Source organism: Aspergillus uvarum (assembly GCF_003184745.1).
Source record: "Aspergillus uvarum CBS 121591 unplaced genomic scaffold BO82scaffold_19, whole genome shotgun sequence".
Lineage (NCBI taxonomy): Eukaryota > Fungi > Ascomycota > Eurotiomycetes > Eurotiales > Aspergillaceae > Aspergillus > Aspergillus uvarum.
This window is the reverse complement of record NW_020291316.1, coordinates 454,222-474,642: the sequence shown is the minus strand read 5'-3', so window position 1 is coordinate 474,642 and position 20,421 is coordinate 454,222. Positions and strand designations below refer to the sequence as shown.

The 20,421-nt window shown below is 52.3% G+C and overlaps 6 protein-coding genes across 6 annotated transcripts; 2 read left to right on the top strand and 4 right to left on the bottom strand.

The window, feature by feature from the left end:
- Positions 1-7: 7 nt before the first annotated feature.
- On the bottom strand, positions 8-2,713 carry BO82DRAFT_373659 (uncharacterized protein; the record flags this gene model as incomplete). Its single annotated transcript, XM_025637380.1, has 2 exons — positions 8-2,338; positions 2,381-2,713. 2 exons carry the CDS (start codon positions 2,711-2,713, stop codon positions 8-10), a joined length of 2,664 nt encoding a protein of 887 aa, XP_025493237.1.
- Positions 2,714-6,591: 3,878 nt separating this feature from the next.
- On the bottom strand, positions 6,592-12,561 carry BO82DRAFT_280673 (BRO1-domain-containing protein; the record flags this gene model as incomplete). The annotated part of the gene is made up of 6 exons (XM_025631312.1): positions 6,592-7,728; positions 7,783-9,379; positions 9,461-9,763; positions 10,808-10,948; positions 11,012-12,267; positions 12,349-12,561. The coding sequence occupies 6 exons, from the start codon at positions 12,559-12,561 to the stop codon at positions 6,592-6,594; spliced, it is 4,647 nt and encodes a 1,548-aa protein (XP_025493236.1).
- A 503-nt stretch (positions 12,562-13,064) lies between these two features.
- BO82DRAFT_307776 (endopeptidase La) lies at positions 13,065-16,958 on the top strand (the record flags this gene model as incomplete). The annotated part of the gene is made up of 2 exons (XM_025632298.1): positions 13,065-16,253; positions 16,306-16,958. 2 exons carry the CDS (start codon positions 13,065-13,067, stop codon positions 16,465-16,467), a joined length of 3,351 nt encoding a protein of 1,116 aa, XP_025493235.1. The 3' UTR covers positions 16,468-16,958.
- Positions 16,959-17,312: 354 nt separating this feature from the next.
- Positions 17,313-17,986, top strand: BO82DRAFT_401049 (uncharacterized protein; the record flags this gene model as incomplete). The annotated part of the gene is made up of 2 exons (XM_025639231.1): positions 17,313-17,535; positions 17,622-17,986. 2 exons carry the CDS (start codon positions 17,313-17,315, stop codon positions 17,984-17,986), a joined length of 588 nt encoding a protein of 195 aa, XP_025493234.1.
- Positions 17,987-18,797: 811 nt separating this feature from the next.
- BO82DRAFT_50027 (uncharacterized protein) lies at positions 18,798-19,397 on the bottom strand. The gene has a single exon (XM_025641272.1). It carries the CDS (start codon positions 19,229-19,231, stop codon positions 18,866-18,868), a length of 366 nt encoding a protein of 121 aa, XP_025493233.1. The 5' UTR covers positions 19,232-19,397; the 3' UTR covers positions 18,798-18,865.
- Positions 19,398-19,564: 167 nt separating this feature from the next.
- Positions 19,565-20,421, bottom strand: BO82DRAFT_280605 (histone deacetylase complex subunit SAP30 Sin3-binding domain-containing protein; the record flags this gene model as incomplete). The annotated part of the gene is made up of 2 exons (XM_025631308.1): positions 19,565-20,092; positions 20,203-20,421. The coding sequence occupies 2 exons, from the start codon at positions 20,419-20,421 to the stop codon at positions 19,565-19,567; spliced, it is 747 nt and encodes a 248-aa protein (XP_025493232.1).

The window sequence follows — 20,421 nt, the reverse complement described above, 5'->3', positions numbered from 1 at the left end:
TTACGTGTCATACACACGCCGATGTCTCTTCTTCGAGTGCTGGGTTGATTGGTAAATGGGAGTCGCATAGGTAATTGGTTGGTTCGTGTAGGCTCTGGCGAGGAGCATATCCCAGGGCGGAACGAATGCTGATGGGGGAATATCGATCAGTCTCAGCGTCCAACTTCTTCGCCTCGCGGGACTTGATCGCGGGGTTGATAGGTAGAATCGAATGCATGAGAGAAGAGACTGAGCGCGACGATTCTTGTACGGACCAATCCGGGTCGTCCATGAGAGCATGTCCGAGATCTGCCAATGGGGCCGGATACAGATCAGTCGATTGTGTGGCTGCCGACGAGATCGGAGACTCTTGCAGCCTCCCGTTCTCAGACAAGGTGTTTACTGAATGAGGCTTCAGCGAGTAGGCCGAGTTACAATCAACCTCATCGAGTTCACGAAACAGGTGGGCCGTATCCGAAGGCACATCATCCGCATGTTCTATTGTGTACTTGCGATGGCATTCGTCAATTCCCGGGTCGAAGCCCAAGTCGTTCTCATCCAGTCCTCGAAGAGTGGTGCCATAGGACTCTTGGCCGTTCACGAAGGTCGTTGGGTTCAAAACTCCTGCTGCAGTTGAGCCTGAATATGCATATCCACTTGACCTCCGATGCTCTAATGGTGCTGGGCTACTCTCAGCAGCCTTGTCGTCTTGTAAAGAAGGCTGCTCCCAATTTCTATGCGCAGCGTCCTGCTCGCTGCCCGGCGAAAGACCGAACCGTCCGTTTGCATCCTGCAAGTACGTGCGACCGTCATAGATATAGCTGCCGCTATCCATCGGGGGACGTTGTTGAGGCAGAAATGTCGCTCGGACGTCGTACATCGGCAGAGTGCTATTGTGCAACGCTACACCAAGACCAGTGTGAGTGGGAGGCATGCGGGAAATAGTCGAGGCCATCGCTCCTCGCTCGCGTGGAAACAGACCCAGCAGTTCTTTTGCTGATAGTCGATGTCGAGGAATGGGGCTCAGACAGATCGAGACTAGCCTGCGGTAGTAGTCAGGCACATCCACATCTTCGCCTAGCATCAGAGGCCGTGGCTGACGCTCCGGCTCATCCTCCTCCATTGCCAAGGCCCATAGAGTCATTCCCAACTGGAAGATGTCGGTCTTCACCCCAATATACATGGATATCCGCTGATTACTCTCGATCTTGGCGGCGATCTCTGGGGGCTCCCACCCTACCGGGCAACCCCGGCGATTGATATCAATGATCTTGGCGTTGTCGTTAGCATCCACCACAATGTTGGACAAAGTGAAGTCTCCCTGAACGTAGCCAGCTTCATGAATCTCGCACAGTCCACGGACAATCTGTCGTGCCCAGCGCTCCCGGCGTTCCCATGATATCGTACCCCGGTTCTCATAGAGAAGATCAACCAACGCACCCTTCTCGGCGAAACCGATAAGCAATCCTTTTACATTCTCTTCGTCATCATCAACCACAACTCCCTCCACCTGGACAACATCCGGGATTCCCTGCAAGGCATGAAGGGCGTTAATCTCGTATAGAAATTCGTCTACCGTGTCGGGGCCAGGAATCTCCTTTTTGATGAATGTCTTGCCATCCAGCTGCACATTGTATACGAATCCCGACAAATGTGACTCGAAATGTAGTTGGCTTTCGCGAACTAGTCGTGCTTCTGGTAAGTGTCCAGTACAAGAAACCGGCGGGTAAGGGATTATCTCGTTCACATCCTCGGTGACGTGCACATGCAGCCGACCGTCTCGAGTCTCCAGTTTCAGGTTGGTGACGGTGTCATAGAATTGTATCTCTGGCAATGATTCGCGGAGAGATTCGTAGATGCGTGCACACTTGTCGCGTTGGTAGCGTAGCTCGCGGAGGTCCTGCTCCAGGGAATCGAGCGGCGCACCGCGATAGTCGCAGGATATGGTGACTCTCCGCCAACGGTTAGGCGTCTCTGCATAAGTAACGAAGAACTTTTCTCGTTCGGAGCGATCCCGAAAGTGCATGCTCAAATTCAGAATCCAACGCTTTTCCAGCTCCATCTCGAGAGTCTCGGTTGGTGGCTCCTCGGGAACATCTGTCATGTCAGGGTAGGGGTTGGGGTTCCATCCCGAGCGGATCTCGTTATCCTCATTCGTCTCGCTCCGGGGGTCAACCGTGGGCTCGTTCGGGTCTTCGCGCCACTGAACCTCGGGAGCGGACAATCTGGGGTCCAGGGTGGGCGGTGGGGATCGCGTAGTTCGCTGGGACTGAGAACTCAGGGGACGACGTCGGTCGGCGGACACTGTCCGACGGGGTTCAAGTTCAGTTGGGGACAGCCGGTCGCGTCGCTCGGAATTCTGTCGTTTGAATGTTGTTGCCCGAGGCAATCCCACACCAACCTTGCGGGACAGCCGCCGAGTGAGATTATCGTGGGGCCTGCTTGGACGAGGGGGGGAGGACTTTGCGTCATGGTTATTGTGGTGGTGGTGATGGGAATGGCTATTGTGGGCGGCCGGTGAATTGGGTTGTTTCGCAGTGGGGGACCCATTATTGTTGCCTGCGGGGGAAGATTGGGACGAAAGGTCTCGATCATCGCGGCCCAGCCATCGCCGTAGACCCAGGCGATGCCACATATTCTGCTTGGGACGTGGAGGGTCGGCCTTTTCCTCCAGCAACAATCCCAACGAACTCATCATCGGACTACAGGAACTGTCTGCAATCGAGACAGCCATCCGGCACGGCACGGTCGCTAATCGGTCGTACAGAGAACGACTGAGACACCTGAGGGGTTGGGACCGTGTTGTCCATAAGAATTGCCGACAGGATCTCTGGCGACCAGCAGCTGTGACTGTTCTCACCCACACTCTCAAGTTATGCACGGGTAATGAGTCAACAAATAAGAGCAGATACGGAGGAAAGAAGAGAGAAAATCGGCGGGTGGCAGGGCGCAGAGGGTTAAAAAAAAAAGAAACCAGGGGCCAAAAAGCAAAAGACCACCACCAGAATTTCACAGTGCGGTTGAAGGGAGGAAAAACACCAATGGACTGCAGGGCAACTGATTTATGAAACGGGATTGAGGAGATATAGAAAATTTTTCCATGTAGCTATGAATCATATGAATAAATCAAATAGAGTACCGGTAGTAGAAATGATAGATAAATACGAAAAATGATCACCCTGGAGAAGTCGGTGTGAATTTGGGTTGCTGGCTAAGGTAGGCGCTGCTTTTGCCCAGTCCCACTGAGTGGTCACACAATGTTGTCAAGGGTGGTGGAATGAATGACGATGATGGCGATGGTGATGGTGATGGTGATGATGATGGCGATCGTAGGTGTTGGTTCCTGTCGCAGTGGTTTTTGCTAGTGAGAATCAAAGGTAGAGGAGGTGACAATGTGATCAGATACACCAAGTATGGAGAGACCCGGAGCAAATGAAGACGAAGGGGAGGGGGAAAAGAGGATGACGAGAAAGGAAAACCGCCAGAGAACCAGCAAGACAGACTAGTCGATTGTAGCCCGGCAGGCAGTCTCAGGCTGGTTGGGCTGAGATTTGCAACAAGAGATGAAAGGAAGAGAAGGCCAAACTTGAAGGATTGGAGAGGAGAAGATGAATGGGCTGAGTGGTTGAACTAGAGAAACGAACAGAGAAATCAGTCGAGGTATGAATGACTGGAAAGGATAGAATTAAATTGAATAAACGCCTGCAGGTGAAATGGGAAATGGAGAAGGAGAGCAGGACAGAAACAATTTCCACCACCTATAAGAAATAGGAAGTGGAAGGGTGATAGAACATCACATAGAACAATCATCCATTAACTTAGCTTAGTTGATTACTACGGGGTACGGAGTACTTGGTTGCTTGCTATGAAGTCACTCTACTAACTATACTACACCTACCCAGTAAATTAAACTAGAGTAAACTAAACTCACAAACTAAACCGATTATACTGAAATGCAACGAATCTGAGATCCAATGAGCTGCTTAAACTGCACGGCGGCCTGACAGACCGTGCCTGCCTGACTGATAATAAGTAGTAAACATCCACGGCAGCCTCAACCGAGAGGTAAAGAAAGGAGAACGACGATAGCCTCAATTCTTCATCCCATCGCACGGCATCCGAACTACTGCAGACGCACAGCCCAACTTCCTTCTCGAAGCCTGTCCCCGTTCGCTCGTTCCTCGCCCCGATTTCTCCGATCATCCAAAATCAGAATACATGATTGTTATATTCTTCTTGACATCCATCCCGCCTGGCTCCTTTTGTCTAGTCCGGAACGGACTCGATCCTCCCCCTCCCTCCCACTTCCCCCGCCCCAATCCAACCATCACATTTCCGACTACAACGTTCAGGTTCAGGTTGACACTATCAGAACTAATCGCAATGACGAAAAATGCGGACCATATCGCAATACCACCCACCTCCTGGGATTTCCAGGGTACCCGAGCGTATCGCGCAGACCAGCTTGGAACCAGCCACGCTGTACAAACAACCAGCCGCTCGGGGAGTGGGTGCGGGCATGCACCTGGCAGGGCAGAAGATAGAGCTTCTCTGTATGGCCCCGTACTGTACACCTGGATCCAATCGCCCGGCAAAGATAAGTGACGATGGTTCGTCTTTATACTTCAAACGGCCGGTTTCCCAACTTGAGTATACCTCGTCATCATCGTCACCTACATACAGCAAACAAGAAAAGAAACAAAACAAGAGGAAATGCTGCCTTCTCCATCAACCACTAATGCTCAGGATTGGTTTAGACTTTCATCTAGTTGTTAGAAAGTGAAGCTTCCACTCAGATAAGGGGAAACCCGAACTGCAAACTTCTCGTGCAATCGCCGGCCAGGATGATGCAGCCAATCACTCTCCTCCAGTTCAGGCTCCCGGGCAGTTCCATAACCTACTGGACCTCCAGCTTACCCGTGACTTCAATTTCTATTTCTTAATACTTCTGAAGCTTATAGGTAAGTATAGACTGACTAACTATGGAGAAGTAAGTAGGGATAAGGTAGTAAAGCAAGTACCCTTATAGAACCATGCAGGTTACTCCCCTCCCACTTTCCCCCTCCTTTGCCTATGTATCTATCCCCCCCCCCCTCTTCTACCCACTCTATAGAGCGACAACACAGCCTTACCTCATCAACGAATCCACCTCAGCACAGTAACTCTCTATAATTATCCATATAGCCCCCCATCCGAGTCACTCACCACTCCACTCAGAACTCAGAAACCCAGAAGCCACCAAACGATCCGAGCTACGCTACCCTCGCCTGGCCTACCTTACATCAAACCTCTCACCCTTCCCCGATAAGCCCCCTCGCGGAGAATCCCGGATCACACTACACTATACCTCCAATAATGGCAACTAGAGCCCTCCCCTCCCCTCCTTTTCACCTGCATATGTATACTTCCCTGTTGCATGGAACGTTTTCCAGTGGTAGTGTACATGTACAGCACTTTACGTGATGGCCTACATCGAACATGATTCGTTTTCTTTTTTTTTTTTTGGCTTCCATTATCGAACAACCCAGTCCCAGTTTGCCAGTTCTCTCGTTGTCGCCGATGTGGCCTATGCTAGGTAAAGTATGCAGTACATAAACCATCGAAGTAAGAGTACAATCAAGTGTAAGTGTACAGTAGAGTACAGTCCAGTCCATAAACCAGTATAAAAGCGACCAACACCCAACTACGGTATGTATGTATAACACCACAATCCACGTCGTGGGGATACATGCAGTACCCCAGCACAGAAATAATACCACACGCCTTGAGGGAGATAAAAGCAGCGGAGGGGAAACCCCCCCCCCCCGACCCCCCAATGCCGTCCAATGACTTCATTGGTGCAACACCAAGTATCTACCTACCTACCCAGGTACAGCACAGCACAGCACAGCTAGCTACCAGGGAAGCTGGGGTAGGCCAGGCCCCATGTGAATTGAATCCCAACTGCTGGGATTTAAAACCGTACGCACGTCTGCCTACGGGTTACTCTCTTTTCTTTTTCAGGCTCAGGGGGGGCTTGAAGACTTCCAGCTGGATGCTGTTAATAGACAGAATAGTAGAGAGGGGAGGTGCTCCAGCTGATTCTGCGGATGGGCTCGGAAGTTGATTTCGGATGGCAAAGGTACTGATTGAGCGTGGAGTAAGTGGGTGTATGTGATATAGGTTAGTAGTAGGAAGTCCCATTCTAGCTTCAGGCAACACGGTCGATGACCAAAGCTCGAGGTTCGCGTGTTATCGTGCGTGATGTGCTTTCATACTTCCTTGAGTACATGCAGAAGCAGATGATTCGTTTTATAACCGCTGCATGGCTAGAGTCATGTCCGCCTGATGTCAACAAAGAACAAGTAGCAGGAGTAGATAAAGACCGCGATGGTCCCACGAAGCGACACGATGAGATTTCAAAAACGGGGGCAGTAGTATTAACGAAAAATGGGATTCACAAATCAGAGATGAAAACCAATACTAATGGGGACAAGCAAACAAAATGAATTCGACACGACTGCAGAGATGAAAACGCCCTAATGCAAGATACTTCAGTGATTCGTTCCATGCGTCTATCATACTTCATGACCCGTCCATCGATATATCAACTAGGAAAGAGAGCAGGGCGTCTTATTTCCAAGCGTTGAGTCCGGCCCAGGGATCAGTCGATGAGCTCGATTGCCCCTGTGACTGTGACGACTGCGACGGAGCCTTGTGATGTTGACTTGCGCCGTACGGCCGGCTTTGAGCGTAGCCGCCAGGGCCGGAGGGAAAGGGACCGGAGCTCGTAGAGTAGTTTGTCTGTTGAGGTCGAGGTGGCGGAGGTGGCGGAACGTAGCCCTGTGGTAAGAAAGCAGACGGGGCTGCAGGAGGAGTGGGCCCGCTGTAGCTGCTAAATGGGGTAGGGGTAGAGGAGTAGAATTGCTGGGCTGGAGGCGGCGAAGCGGCCGGTGGAACAGGATAGGCCATGGGATTGTAACCCTCCGACAAAGGTGCTGCTGCTCCCTGCTGGTATGGTTGCCCGGGATGGTAAGGCATGCCAGCAGCACCATGGGTCATGTACTGCCCATAGGGAGATGGAGAATGAGACAAAGGAACGCCATGCTGTTGCCCGGGAGGAAATGCTGGTGAGTTCTTCGGCGAGGCGAGAGACGGGTTGTAAGCAGGCGTCTGCACCGCTGGGGGCGGTGACTTGGCCTTGGATGGGGGTGGGGGGGCCATTGCCCCTGCTGAAGGCGGTGCAGGTGTGGATGTCTTTGGCTCAGTTGACAGTCGTTCCATCAACTGCCGCAATTTCTCCCGCTCGCGATCCTCCTGTTCTGTGGCACTGCTCGCTCGCTCGCGTTCAATCTGTCCAAGTAGCTGGGCTCCCTCAGATCGACGGTTGTTGATAAAGGCTTCGACGTTTTTCTTCAGATTTTCCACCGTCTCGGCCATCTCAGTGTAGAAAGTCTGGGCTTGAACTGTTCCCGAAAGCAGACCATTGAAAGCATCATACACTTTCTTGTATCGAGCCATGACCGTGTTGCGTTGACGTGTGATGGCTTCATACTTCGACTGCTCGGATCTCACTCGCTTATCTTGGAGCAGATCCCCGTAGATCTTGGTCAGCTCTTTCATGAGTGAGGCTTGCTTATGATTGGCCTGAAGCAACCTATTCTGATGCGGACGGAATTTCTCCAGTTCAGCCTCGAAGAGCTGGTTTTCTTGCCCAGTGATCGATTTCTTGTTGAGAATCAGGACATTAGATATGTCATCGTTGTGAACCTGTGAAAGAATTTTAGCTCCGGTGCATTGGGTCAGCTATCAATGATGACTTACCTTTTCCTTCAAATCCTTCAAAACTTGAGATCGCTCCCTCTTGACTAGATTCAGCTTCTTCAAGATGGCCTCGACCCGAGCGATCTGCTCCGATACAGAGGGGCTGCTTTCGTCGTAAACATCATCTAGCAGGTTACCCTCCGGCGTGGGGGCGTAGGGGCTTCCAAGCCCATTCTTTCCCTTGCCGTGTTTCGACCCAGCTTTGATCATGGCACGCTGGAAGAGGACGTCAGCTTCATCGGTTTCTCCTGCAGAGCGCATTTCATCGAAATCAGCCTCATACTGCCGTAGTGTAGACAGCAGTTGGGCGTCACTTGCGCTAGCCTCGTTGATAGTGTCGCGGTATGTCCGGATGTCTCCACGAAGGGTAGTGTTGAGCCTTGCGCTCGGCTGCTGACTCCAATCGGCACCATATTTGGAGCGCATCTTTTCGCACACGCTTTCTTCCAAGTCGAGCTTCTTGGAGCATTGGTCCAGTTGTCCGAGGATCTCCGATTTGCGGTCCTGTAATTCATCAAGCGCTTTGATGAAAGGCTGATGACCAGCAAGTTCCTGACACCATCTTCTGAACTCTTCATCAACCTCCATTTCTTGATCCATCCCGCCTTTGAGGATATTAAGGCTTCCGGGAAGTTTAAGATAATCCAGACTAGCAGCCATTTCCCCATTGGCTATTTCGACCTTTTCGGTCTCGGCCCGGATAAGCTTGGCCTTTTCTTCGTCGTAGAGACTGGCTGTCTCGGTGACGGACATGGGAACTAATTTCTGGAAAATGTCCGGGCCGATGATTCGCTGAATGTCCTGGCCTTGATAGAGTTCGCTGACTGGAATCGCCTTTGCCGCTGGTAATTTTGCGACTGCAGACAGGCCTGCTTCGCTGGGAACGGGTTGGTGGTAGATGAAATCATTGTCCTTCTTGAATACCGTAAGCTTGGCCTGTACATTAGCTAGGTGGAACTTGACAACGTCAAGCAGGTTTGTGCCTGATTCTGAGCTTAAGTTTGTGTTCGGCGACACCGATGACGGGAATGACTTTGCCCATCCCATCGCTGCTGTCGAGTTCTTTTCCGCGAATTGCAGTCGAGCAATGGCCACACCATGGGATCCACTTTCACTGTCTGCGAGGGCCTGGTAGTACGATGCGACGGAGGCCATGTGAGCCGCTTTGGTCTGAACGACGATTAACCAGACTTTATCAAAGACCCCCTTGCAAAACTCTTGGATCGCCTCGGCGGCCTGAGAGTAGAGGTAGGCCGACTGGCTGGCCAGTTTCGCCAGCAGCCCAGCCTTCTTGTTGTCCGCAATCTGTTTCTCCAAGAATACTTCCTGGCCCTGCGCGAGAGTAATGTGGATCAAAGCCTTGACGGTCTCCCGGTTCAGATCGGTCGAGGGCGCATGGAGGAAATTCTCGTTGATATAGGTGAACATGCCAGCAGAGGCCTGGAAGGAGTGATAGGCAGTCTTGAGGCCTGTGTCCTCGGCGCGATTCTGGTTGGCCGCATGACAAGAAAGCACGGCGGAGATATTGAAGATGATGGAGGCCTTTTCATAGGCGAGAGAGTACTGAGAAGTGGGTTTATGAGTGAAAGCATCGTACCTGGTAAACATTGTGGCAGTGTTTTAGTAGACGCCCGACAGGGAATTGGGAATAGCGGAAGTCCAATTTCGCATTGCGTACCAGGTAAAGGATATCTTAATATGGTTCTCATCCACTGGGAACCGCAAATCCAGCAGCTCCAGTTGACCATAGTAGCGATACAGTAAGTCGCGACCCGTCGCGCTGTCTTTCCCCGCGCCCCTCATGTCCTGGCGCAAGCGGTTGAGAGTGGCACATTCTTGACTGTAGCGATCAGGATCTTCACCATAACTTTGACGAATGTAGTCCTTCAGGGGTCGAATCCAATCGATTTCGTTGGTCTGCTTCAGCGGACACGAGATCATGGGCGACTGAACCATCTTGCTCATATGCAGGAGCGGGGAGCTCCCATTAAAGGCGGAGAAGAGACGGAGAGCGAAAGGCGAGGGGAAGCAGGGCGAGAATAGACAAGAAGGTATCTGTCAATGGGGGCGATGGGGGGGGGGGGGGGGGGGGGGGGCGGTGATGGAGGCGAAGAATGATAGACGGAAATGGGCGGGACTGTGGGGTAAAGTCCAGTTGTTTTTTCGGAGAAGGAAACAGATATGGTGGCTGGTAGGGATGTCGAGATTAGTTCGATTGGGATGGGATGGGGATGGAATGCCAGGCAGCACACACGGGCAGTAAGACCGCCCGATGACGACGGCGGTGAAGCGGAGGAGGGAGGACTCGGGATGGAGTGGAGGGGGTGGTGCTTCGACTATTGTAAATAACTGACAACAGCTTTCCGTAGCAACACTCAAAGCAGTCAAAGGGTTATATCCAGGTGAACTCGCAAGAAAGAAACAATTATCGGTCACATCCACCGACGATCACATCATAAGGTGAAAAGTGAGTAAGAAAAGGGGAAATTGACAGAAGATTTAAGTTATGGAGTGTTATTGTGGTAATAATGGGAGGATGGGGATGGATGGATTGGTCTCCAGTCTAACCGCCCGTCGTGACGAACAAAACAGGCAGCACACTCACCCGCCCGCGGCGGGATAACCTGACAAACCACACCCTCTCAATTCCGACTCCCAATTTGATCCCCTCAATCTCCCGTCCCCACCCATTGAATATTCGATGTTTGTATGTATGGAAGGGAGAGAGGTCTGATATGATTTTTCTAATCGTACATACATCAAGTTACATACACTTGGACAATTGTTCTATCCACCCACTGATCAACACGCATCCAAAAATAACAAAATATATAGAAACTGGCATGGAAATCATCCCAACATGCAGAATAGCTCAAGAAACCCCCAGTGTCGCCGGCGCTATGATATCGTCCGAAATAAATACAGGTAAGAAACGAAGGAGGGAGGTCGTCCGGGACCAAGACCTTGGGAATATCGATTATACATCACGTTCAGCTGGCGTTGCGCGTTTCAGTTCGAGCCCGACTTCTTATCACCGTCGGACTTGTGGGCATCGCCATTGTCTTTCTTGCTCGCATCAGAGTGGTTCATAAGCTTTTGCCAAGCGGACTTGAGAAAGCCCGGATGCTTGGAGTCGTCAGTCGAGGCGCTTGGGCTAGACGGGGCACTGAGAGATGGTCAGAGGAAAGTGAACGGAAAAGCAGTCAAATCCAATCAAGAATATGCTCACCCATCCTTGTCCTTGGGAAGATCCATAATACGCTTGGCAGTTGTATCACCCATCTCGTCCGCAAGAACCTCAAGAATCGTTCGCTGGTTACTGGTCAAGTACTTGGGCATGGCAACCTTAAATTCAACCTTGAGGTCACCTGTGGGGCTCAAGTTGCGGCTTCGACCACCCAACTTCTTCATGCCCATACCAGACAAAGTAATACGGTCGCCGGTGCCAGTACCCGTGCCAACCTTGACCTTGACCTCGCCATCCAGGGTAGGCACCTTCACTTCGCCACCCAGTAGAGCGGTGGTGAGAGGAATGGAAGCTGTGTAGAGGATGTCGGATCCAGCGCGGCTGAATCGGTGATCAGGCGCCACTCGAATGGACACATATAGATCACCGCGTTGCGTACGGGAGCCTGCAGGAGCTGCAGTACCAGTGGGCGGGGCATCACCTTCCCCGGAGATTCTCAGACGCATGCCGTCCTCGACACCTCCCGGGATATCCACCTGGACGGTCTTCTTGTCCCTAACCACTCCGTTGCCCTTACAAGACCCACACTCAGATCCTCGGGGGACAGTCTTGCCCAGCCCACCACAAGCGTCACAAGTAGCTGCCACCTGGAAACCACCCTGCATCATGTGTACTCGGGTGCCGGATCCGTTGCACTGACGACACTGCGAGCGTTTGGCACCCTTCTTCAATCCCTCACCGCTGCAGGTGTCGCACTCTTTCAAGGGAGTGATCACAATGTCCTTCGAAGTGCCCTTCGCGGCCTCCATGAAGGAGATACTGGTCTGGACCTCAATATCTTCACCGACAAGAACCTCCTGGAAGGGTCCCCGGCGGCCCCGACCAGATCGCCGAGCGCCACCGGTGAAAGCGCCAAAAAGATCTTCGAAGTTGATATCGGCTGAGAAGCCTCCACCGAAGCCACCACCAAATCCATGAAAGCCTCCGGCGCCAGCAAACGGGTTGCCGCCACCGAATGGGTTGCCGCCGCTAGGGTCGAAGCCCCCGTTCTGGTCAAAAGCAGCGGAGCCAAAGCGGTCATAGTTTTCGCGTTTCTTAGGGTCGGACAAAAGCTCGTATGCCGTTTGCGCCTCTGCGAACTTTTCTTTCGCGTCGGGTTCCTTGTTCGTATCCGGGTGATATTTCTTCGCCATTCCATAGTAAGCCTTCTTGATCTCTGACGCAGAAGCGCTTTTGTCGACTCCTAGGACTTTGTAAGGATCGGAGACAGCCGCAAGCGGGGCAGTTGTATGGAAAGTCTGCAAGCAAAGGGGGATTCATGTTAGTTCGCAGTCCAATCTTTCGCGGGACTTGGCCGGTTAATGCCCCGGACAACTTACCCTTGTTGTAGGAAATGCAGATTGCTTTCTGCTGTAGGCACCATCGCGCAAGCGCTTATTGCCTGAAGAAGCAGTAGAGGCATGATAGGTCCGGGCCGGGGTTGAGGACCGAATGGTGGTGGAGGGACTCTGCTTGGAGTATTGCCGCGAAGTCCGCAGTAAACGAGCGGGGAGAGCCGCGGCTTTGGGCATAGCGGCAGATGCAGTGTTCATTGTGGAAGACAGGTAAGCATCAAACAAAACGCAACGACGGGGTAAGGAGGGCAGGAGACAGAGAAATTTGAATTGGCGGAAGCTGATTTGAGAAAAGAAGAAGAACCACCGGGGACCTTTCTTGAAGCATCGACCGCCTCCTGATGGGGAAGACGTTTGGAAGCTTCGAGTCGTTCGGCTCGAAAAAGTTTCCCGATCGGAACAACAAGGTTCCGAACAGCAGCGATGATGAAAGCTTGCTTCGGTAATCAATCACTCGACCGAACAGACCTTCGATCGCCCCCCTCAATCTACATACGGTACTCAGTGCAGTACATCTAGCTACTTTTCTACCACCTTGCCTGGTTTTTCGCCTTTCTTTCCTCCCCCCTTCTCCTAGCTCCATCTCTATCTGTACGACTCGCTCTCCCGGTCGGCCTTCAGGCTACCGTACTTGAATCCATATCTTTCGTCTTTCCTTTCCCGTCTTATTCCGCTCGCGTCGTCCGCGTCGACACAGTAGCATGCTCCGCGGCCAGACACTCCCCTGGAGAGCCGCGCTCCACCAAACGCCGCGTCCTATCATCCTCCGCCCCCTGCTCTCTTCTCCCAGACACAATGCCAGTGCTCGTTCAATTTTGAATGCCGCCCGAGCTGGCCGTATCCTTCCATCCTCCACTCGACCTTTCTCCTCGAGCTCGATCCGTCTGAAAGAGAAGCCCCCACAAAATGACGACAAGGAGGACACAACGCAAAAAGAGCAGAAGGATATCAAGGAGGAGAAGGACTCTGTACGGCGCTCAGATGCTCGACGCAAGGCGTCCGATTCCTCCAGCAGGCAAGGATCGTCACTAGAACCCGGAGCTCCGACATCGGGGACGTGGCGGCGGAAAGAGAAGGCGGCGGTCGACAAGGAGCAACGCGGCTTGGAAGAGGAGTCGAAAAAGAGCGGCAAATTGGCAGAGGGCAAAGGAAGCTCTTCCGACGAACCCACCCCCATACCTGTCAGTGGTGGCTCCTCGGACTCTAAGCCTAGCGGCGCCAGTAACGGCGACAATGAGGATGGCGGCAAGAAGGGCAAGAAGGGCAGTAATGAGAAGGCCTTACAGAAACCAGTGGTCCCGGACATTTATCCTCAGGTCATGGCTATTCCCATCGCGAAGCGACCACTCTACCCGGGCTTCTACAAAGCTATCACCATCAAGGACCCCAACGTTGCCAGCGCCATCCAAGAGATGATGAAGCGTGGCCAACCTTATGTGGGCGCCTTCCTGTTCAAGGATGAGAATGCGGATGGAGATATAATTGAAAACCTCGAAGATGTCTATGACGTCGGTGTCTTCGCACAGATTACCGCGGCCTATCCTCTCCGTGGCGACACGGGCGGTGTGACAGCCGTCCTTTACCCCCACCGTCGTATCAAGATCTCCTCCCTCATTCCTCCCACCGATCCAGCGAAGTCAGGCACAGCAGAGGAAAAGGTTCAGGAAAAGCGTGGAGATGTCGTGGCCAGTTTCGAGGAGGGTAGTGCGGAAGTCGCCCCCAAGGACCACTACGAACCAACCTCCTTTTTGCGAAAGTACCTTGTCAGCCTTGTCAATGTCGAGAATATGGCCGAGCAGGCCTACGACAAGAAAAGCGCCATCATTCGCGCCGTGACCAGCGAAATCGTCAACGTTTGCAAGGAAATCGCTAGCCTGAACCCTCTATTCCGTGATCAAATCTCTGCCTTTTACACCGATCAATTTCCCGGCAATTTAAGTGACGATCCCGCCAAATTAGCCGATTTCGCTGCCGCCGTCTCTGCCGGTGAACTCAACGAAATGCAAGAGGTCCTGGAGCTAATGGACATCGAAGAACGACTTCCCAAGGCTCTCGTTGTCTTGAAGAAGGAGCTCATGAATGCTCAACTCCAGTCGAAGATCTCTAAGGATGTTGAGGCCAAGATTCAGAAGCGACAGCGTGAGTACTGGCTCATGGAGCAGATGAAGGGCATCAAGAGGGAGTTGGGTATCGAGTCCGATGGTAAAGACAAGCTGGTTGAGAAGTTCAAGGATAAAGCGGAGAAGCTCGCAATGCCGGAGGCCATCAAGAAGGTGTTCGACGAGGAACTCAATAAGCTGGCTCACCTGGAGCCTGCTGCATCCGAGTTCAACGTGACGCGGAACTACCTGGATTGGTTGACTCAGATCCCATGGGGTCAGAAGAGCGTGGAGAATTTCAGTATCAAGAATGCGATGACCGTCCTTGATGAAGATCACCACGGTCTCAAGGACGTCAAAGACCGCATTCTTGAGTTCATTGCCGTTGGAAAGCTCCGCGGAACTGTCGAGGGCAAGATTCTCTGTCTGGTGGGACCACCAGGTGTGGGTAAGACCAGCATTGGAAAGTCCATTGCACGTGCCTTGAACAGGCAGTACTACCGTTTCTCTGTTGGTGGCTTGACAGATGTTGCTGAGGTCAAAGGGCACCGTAGGACTTATGTTGGCGCACTTCCTGGCCGTATCATTCAGGCCCTCAAGAAATGCCAGACCGAAAACCCTCTGATCCTGATTGATGAGATCGACAAGATCGGTCATGGTCACCAAGGTGACCCCTCTTCGGCTCTGCTCGAACTCCTCGATCCCGAGCAGAACTCATCATTCCTGGATCACTACATGGATGTCCCAGTGGACTTGTCTAAGGTTCTTTTCGTATGTACCGCAAACATCACCGACACCATTCCTCGGCCTCTCCTGGATCGCATGGAGTTGATTGAGCTCTCCGGCTACGTTGCGGATGAGAAGATGGCTATCGCCCAACGCTACCTTGCACCTGCTGCGAAAGAATTGACGGGTCTGAAGGAGGTTGACGTTACCTTGACCGAGGATGCGGTTGAGGAGCTTATCAAGTCATATTGCCGTGAAAGTGGCGTACGTAACTTGAAGAAGCAGATCGAGAAAGTGTACCGTAAGGCCGCCTTTAACATCGTCCGTGACCTGGGAGAGGATGTTCTCGCCGAAGAAAAAGCAATCACAGACGAGGGTAAGGCCGCGCAAGCGGAAGCGCAGAAGGAGGCTGAGTCGACTGATTCCGCAAACGCTTCTGTTGACTCGGAGAAGCCCACCACGGAAATACCCCGAGTTGCGTTGAAGGTCCCTGAGCATGTTCGTGTCAGTATTGACAAGGACAGCTTGACTGACTACGTTGGCCCTCCCGTCTTCAGGGCTGACCGTTTGTATGAGACTTTCCCGGCTGGTGTCACCATGGGTCTCGCCTGGACCAGCATGGGCGGTGCCGCTCTATATGTCGAATCCATCCTCGAAAACGCTCTGTCGCCCGAGTCCCGACCTGGTATTGACATTACCGGTAACCTGCAAAACGTCATGAAAGAGTCTAGCCATATCGCATACTCGTTCGCCAAGTCTGTGATGGCGAAGCAGTTCCCTGAGAATCGATTCTTCGAGAAGGCCAAGTTGCACATGCACTGTCCTGAGGGTGCAGTGCCCAAGGATGGACCGTCTGCCGGTATCACAATGGCGACGTCTTTGTTGTCCCTGGCTTTGAACCACCCTTTGGACCCGACCATCGCCATGACCGGTGAACTCACGGTGACCGGTAAGGTCTTGCGCATCGGAGGACTACGGGAGAAGACGGTGGCCGCTCGCCGTGCCGGAGCTAAGAAGATCATCTTCCCTGCGGACAACATGTCCGACTGGTTGGAACTGCCCGAGGTAAGTTGACTCGCATTTATCTGACTGAGCAGCTACGCTAACTCTCTTGCAGAATATCAAAAAGGGTATTGAAGGCCATGCAGTTGGATGGTACTCAGAAGTCTTCGACATCTTGTTCGCCGATCTTGACAAGACCACTGTCAATGAGATTTGGCAGAAGGAGCTTGCGGCCAAGCCGAAGAAGAAGTCCCAGGCGACCGAGGAGGATGAGTGAACGACCTGACTACTGCCGTAATGTGGCAAGTACTTCAGGATGATGTTCTACAGAGTATTGGGTTACGTACAGGGCGTTTCATCAGGGACAGCATGGGCTTGGAGTCGGCTTCCTTCTATCTATTTGACGAACCTTTTCTTCTGAATTTAGCAATTGACATTTCGGTTGTGGCAGAGTCTACAACTCGGGTGGGTGTCGTCGTCCCTTGGCATTCCCTCTGCATCGAGACGTGGACTCATGGGAAACAAGCGGCGATGCTCAACCGCCCTCGAACAACACCACTCCGCTCCGAGAAAACAAGATGGGCATCGGTCCATTCGGCTGGTATTAGACGTGTGTCGAAGTTCTGCAGACGAGCGGGCTTAGAGCTGGTGTGGCCGCACTTTTTCTGGTGTTGGTGCCAGACTTTAAACAGTCTGTGATCAGTCCTTGCATGTATGTATATACGAAGACTATGCCTGTATAACTTGGATAATAGAGGCTACTGCCTGTTCTACATTATTTTTTACTGCCACTTCGTAATGTCGCTTCGGTGAATGCAAGCTTAATCCCAAGCCACCCACCCAGTACTGGCTATCACTGATGGGGATGGTTTTCTCACACTCATTCACTGGGCCTGTATCCTTAAAGTGAACCATTCACCTTTCACCTCCGACTGGCTTGTTGGGCTATAAAATTCCCCTCCTCTCATCCTCAAATCTCATCTTCATCCTTCCATCTACCTTTTACCCATCCCCAACTTCTCATCCTCCACTTCTCACCTGTACCCATCCACAAAGCCTCAATCCCAGCATCTAATAGCACCTTCACACCAACCCAATACACCTTCATCCGTCCGTGACAAGATGAAGCTCCACCCTCTCTGGCTGCTCGCCCTCCTGGTCACCCTGGTGACCTCGACCGCCATCAAGGCAGGCTGTGGCTGCGCCCTCGCCACCGACAACGACAGTAACAACGACCAGGTCTCCCACGAATCCATCCTCGCTTATGTGAAGTGCATGCACGGTTGCACTGAACACGCTTCCATCAAGAAAGCCCTGGACGGGTACATCAGTCTCTACACTCGTGGTCAGTACAGTCCCTCAGCACCCTCAGCTGATAAGCATCGTATCCTTCATCAAGCAAGTCTAACTAAGTCCTTCATCACGGTTTAGATAATGTCGTGACCGAACCAGCCTCTGTCCCAGATACCGACGTCGATGCGTCCTCTCCTGATTCTGGTATCGACATCAACATCGCCTCCATCGAAGAGTACACTCTCGATAGCAATGAGGATGACGACATGAACCTTCTGGTTAATGCTGAGGCTGATACCTTCGATATCGCGGACGACACCACCGACCCCGCGAACACAAACACCACCACCACCATGACAACCCGCACCGCGCCCCCCGCCGCGGCCGACGACTTGTCGACCCGGGACCGCAAATGCCACCGTCGCTGCCGCCGCACCAAGGATTGCTGCCACACCGACATCTGCTACTCCGGGGTGTGTCTGGGCCCTGGCAAGTCGCCTTAGCTTACAAACAGCGTGTTCTACTTTTGTGTTACCACCGACTGCCCAATCCTTGGCTACTTGCTCCCCTTACCTACCTACCTACCTACCTACCTACTTACCTCTTAGGTAGATACTAACCCACGAGTAAGTCCCCCCCTACCCATCCACCATCGATTCAATACACACCCAAAGAACCTCTCATATCAGCTAACACGAACTCCCTCGAGCAGGATGCAAGCAGCGCCCATGTGGTGGATTTGGACTTAGGGCTTTAACGCAAATCCGAACATCATTTTCAATTTCCCGTCTGTGTTACCCTTCTGATATTGATGGAATTGTTCTTGCACCACTCACAGCAGTGAGGGGAGTTTCTTGTCCCTTCTGGTGATTATCTTGGCTTGTGTCTGGAAAACTCTTCGCAGTGTGCAATAGGTTTAATCTGTCTTTGCTTTTTTCTCGGGGAAGATTTCCGGGGAACTTTATCTGTGGTTGATTTGGGGATTCCAGGAATAGGCTCGGGCGTGGATGATTGAGCGTGCGCTTGTGAGGGGGGGGGGACTTGGTTCTCTTTACTCTGGACTACTAGTGCAGGATTATGTTACCGCGGATAGGCAATGGAGCTATTCTTACTGCTACTGTTTCTAACTAAACTTGTAGTTGGGTTGGTTCTCTGGGGTTTGTTGTAGGGTGGTGGGAGGAGGTTGATCGGCTCTTTGTGTGCTGGTGGGTAGAGGTGTTGATTGGACATGATACGTTACACAGTAAAGCGTATAGATGATCCTTATCATGGGACCGGGTAGTAATTTCAGTAGATACCGACATCATCTGTGTTTGCTTATGCAAAAGATGGGAGGTCTCCCAAGCTTCATTAAGATTTATTATACATACAATAGAGGCAGATTATGAAAGCATAGGAGCAGAGCCGAAAGGGAAAATAAAGCAAAAGAGTAAGCGAGCCTGTCTATCAGGGCGCCTGCGATGAAAATGGGATAGGAATATGACACACCCTCGGAGAAGCATGGTGGAGGCAAGAGTGGATAACAATGTACCTGCGGGGGCATAGCAGAGCAGCGGTGGAATAAGGTCTGTCCGAGTTGAGTCACAGTGTTCATCAAAGAATACCAGGTCATCCTGCTTGCAGGTGGACAACAAATATGCATGTGAGAAAATCAATGTGGGTGTGGAGAGATTAGGTGTAGCAAGAGGGCAAGAGAAGAGAGGATAAACGAAGAGCGCAGTGAGTAATGTCGCACTGATGGGTATCATGAGAGAACAGCAGGAAACCGAGCCAGTGTCTGTCCGTTTCCGACAAGAAGAGAAAATGTGTGCACCTCTGGAGGGTGGAGTGTAGGGGAGGTGACCTGATGGCCCAAGTATGGCGAGACCACCAACCCAGTCACCTCAGGATATCCCGAATGTCGACCCTGAAACGCCGAATATAAACAAGATCATAGCGAGGCGAAAGCACCCAGACGCCGTACAGTGGTAGGTTGTATGCCGCACGCATGACGGGGCCTTTCTAATCGCAGCGCACTATTTGCAGAAGGAAGAGAAAAGTGTGGCGCGAAAATCGTGGAGACAACAGCAATCCATGCCGTTCTAAGGTTGAAACCTCAGTCGGAAATGTCGCCCTCTTCCCTCTTCCCGAACCTTGTACAGAAACCGAGCAATGGCCTCCTGCTCTGCAAGTCCAGCACTATTGAAGTGTTTGCGGACCGACAATGCGAGTTGGTTCTTGCTTACTCGGTCTTGACCGATGATGTGATGCAAAGCGCCCCTCCCGTCAATTTCATTCGGTCCTTTCTTCTGAGTTTGACGGTCTTTCTGTTTGGCATTGATACCATTGATGGCCGACGGAGGATTGCCGTGCGGGGCTTTTCTCGCGGCAGTCGTAGCGCTGGTGGAGGCGTTGGCGGTGCTGCTCGACGGCTGGGAGGTGCCGTTCATCGTTTCATTTTGACGAAGTAGATGAGCGCGCTGGGCGGCGATTGAGGTCGGGGATCGTAGGCCAATGCCTCTGGAGAGGAGCAGGTGAGAGTATTCGCTGGGGAAGGCACTGGGGGATGAGAGTTTGTAGGCGTGTCGGTACGAGTGGAGGAGGCTAAGGGGCATCTCGTTCCAGGGGATCTGCACCAAAGAACACAATGTTAGTCACTCTAGACTCTGGATAAGGTCATCGAAGCGGAGATGTTGATTATGGTTGTTAGCGACTGGCAAGGAGGAATTCGCAGGCTTACCTTTGGCACGTCTGCAGCGTTTCCCCCAGCGGGGGCACTGGTCACATTGGCGAGGTTTGCTGAGACTTTGACTTCTCGACTGGTAACAGATGTCACCAGAGACCCATTCGCACCTTTCCGGGACTTGACACTCGTAGTCTTGTGTTCTCTCGTAGTACTGGAGCCCTCCGATCGAGAGTCGTCCTGGACGGCCGCCGTCCGTTGACGCGGGGGAGCCAT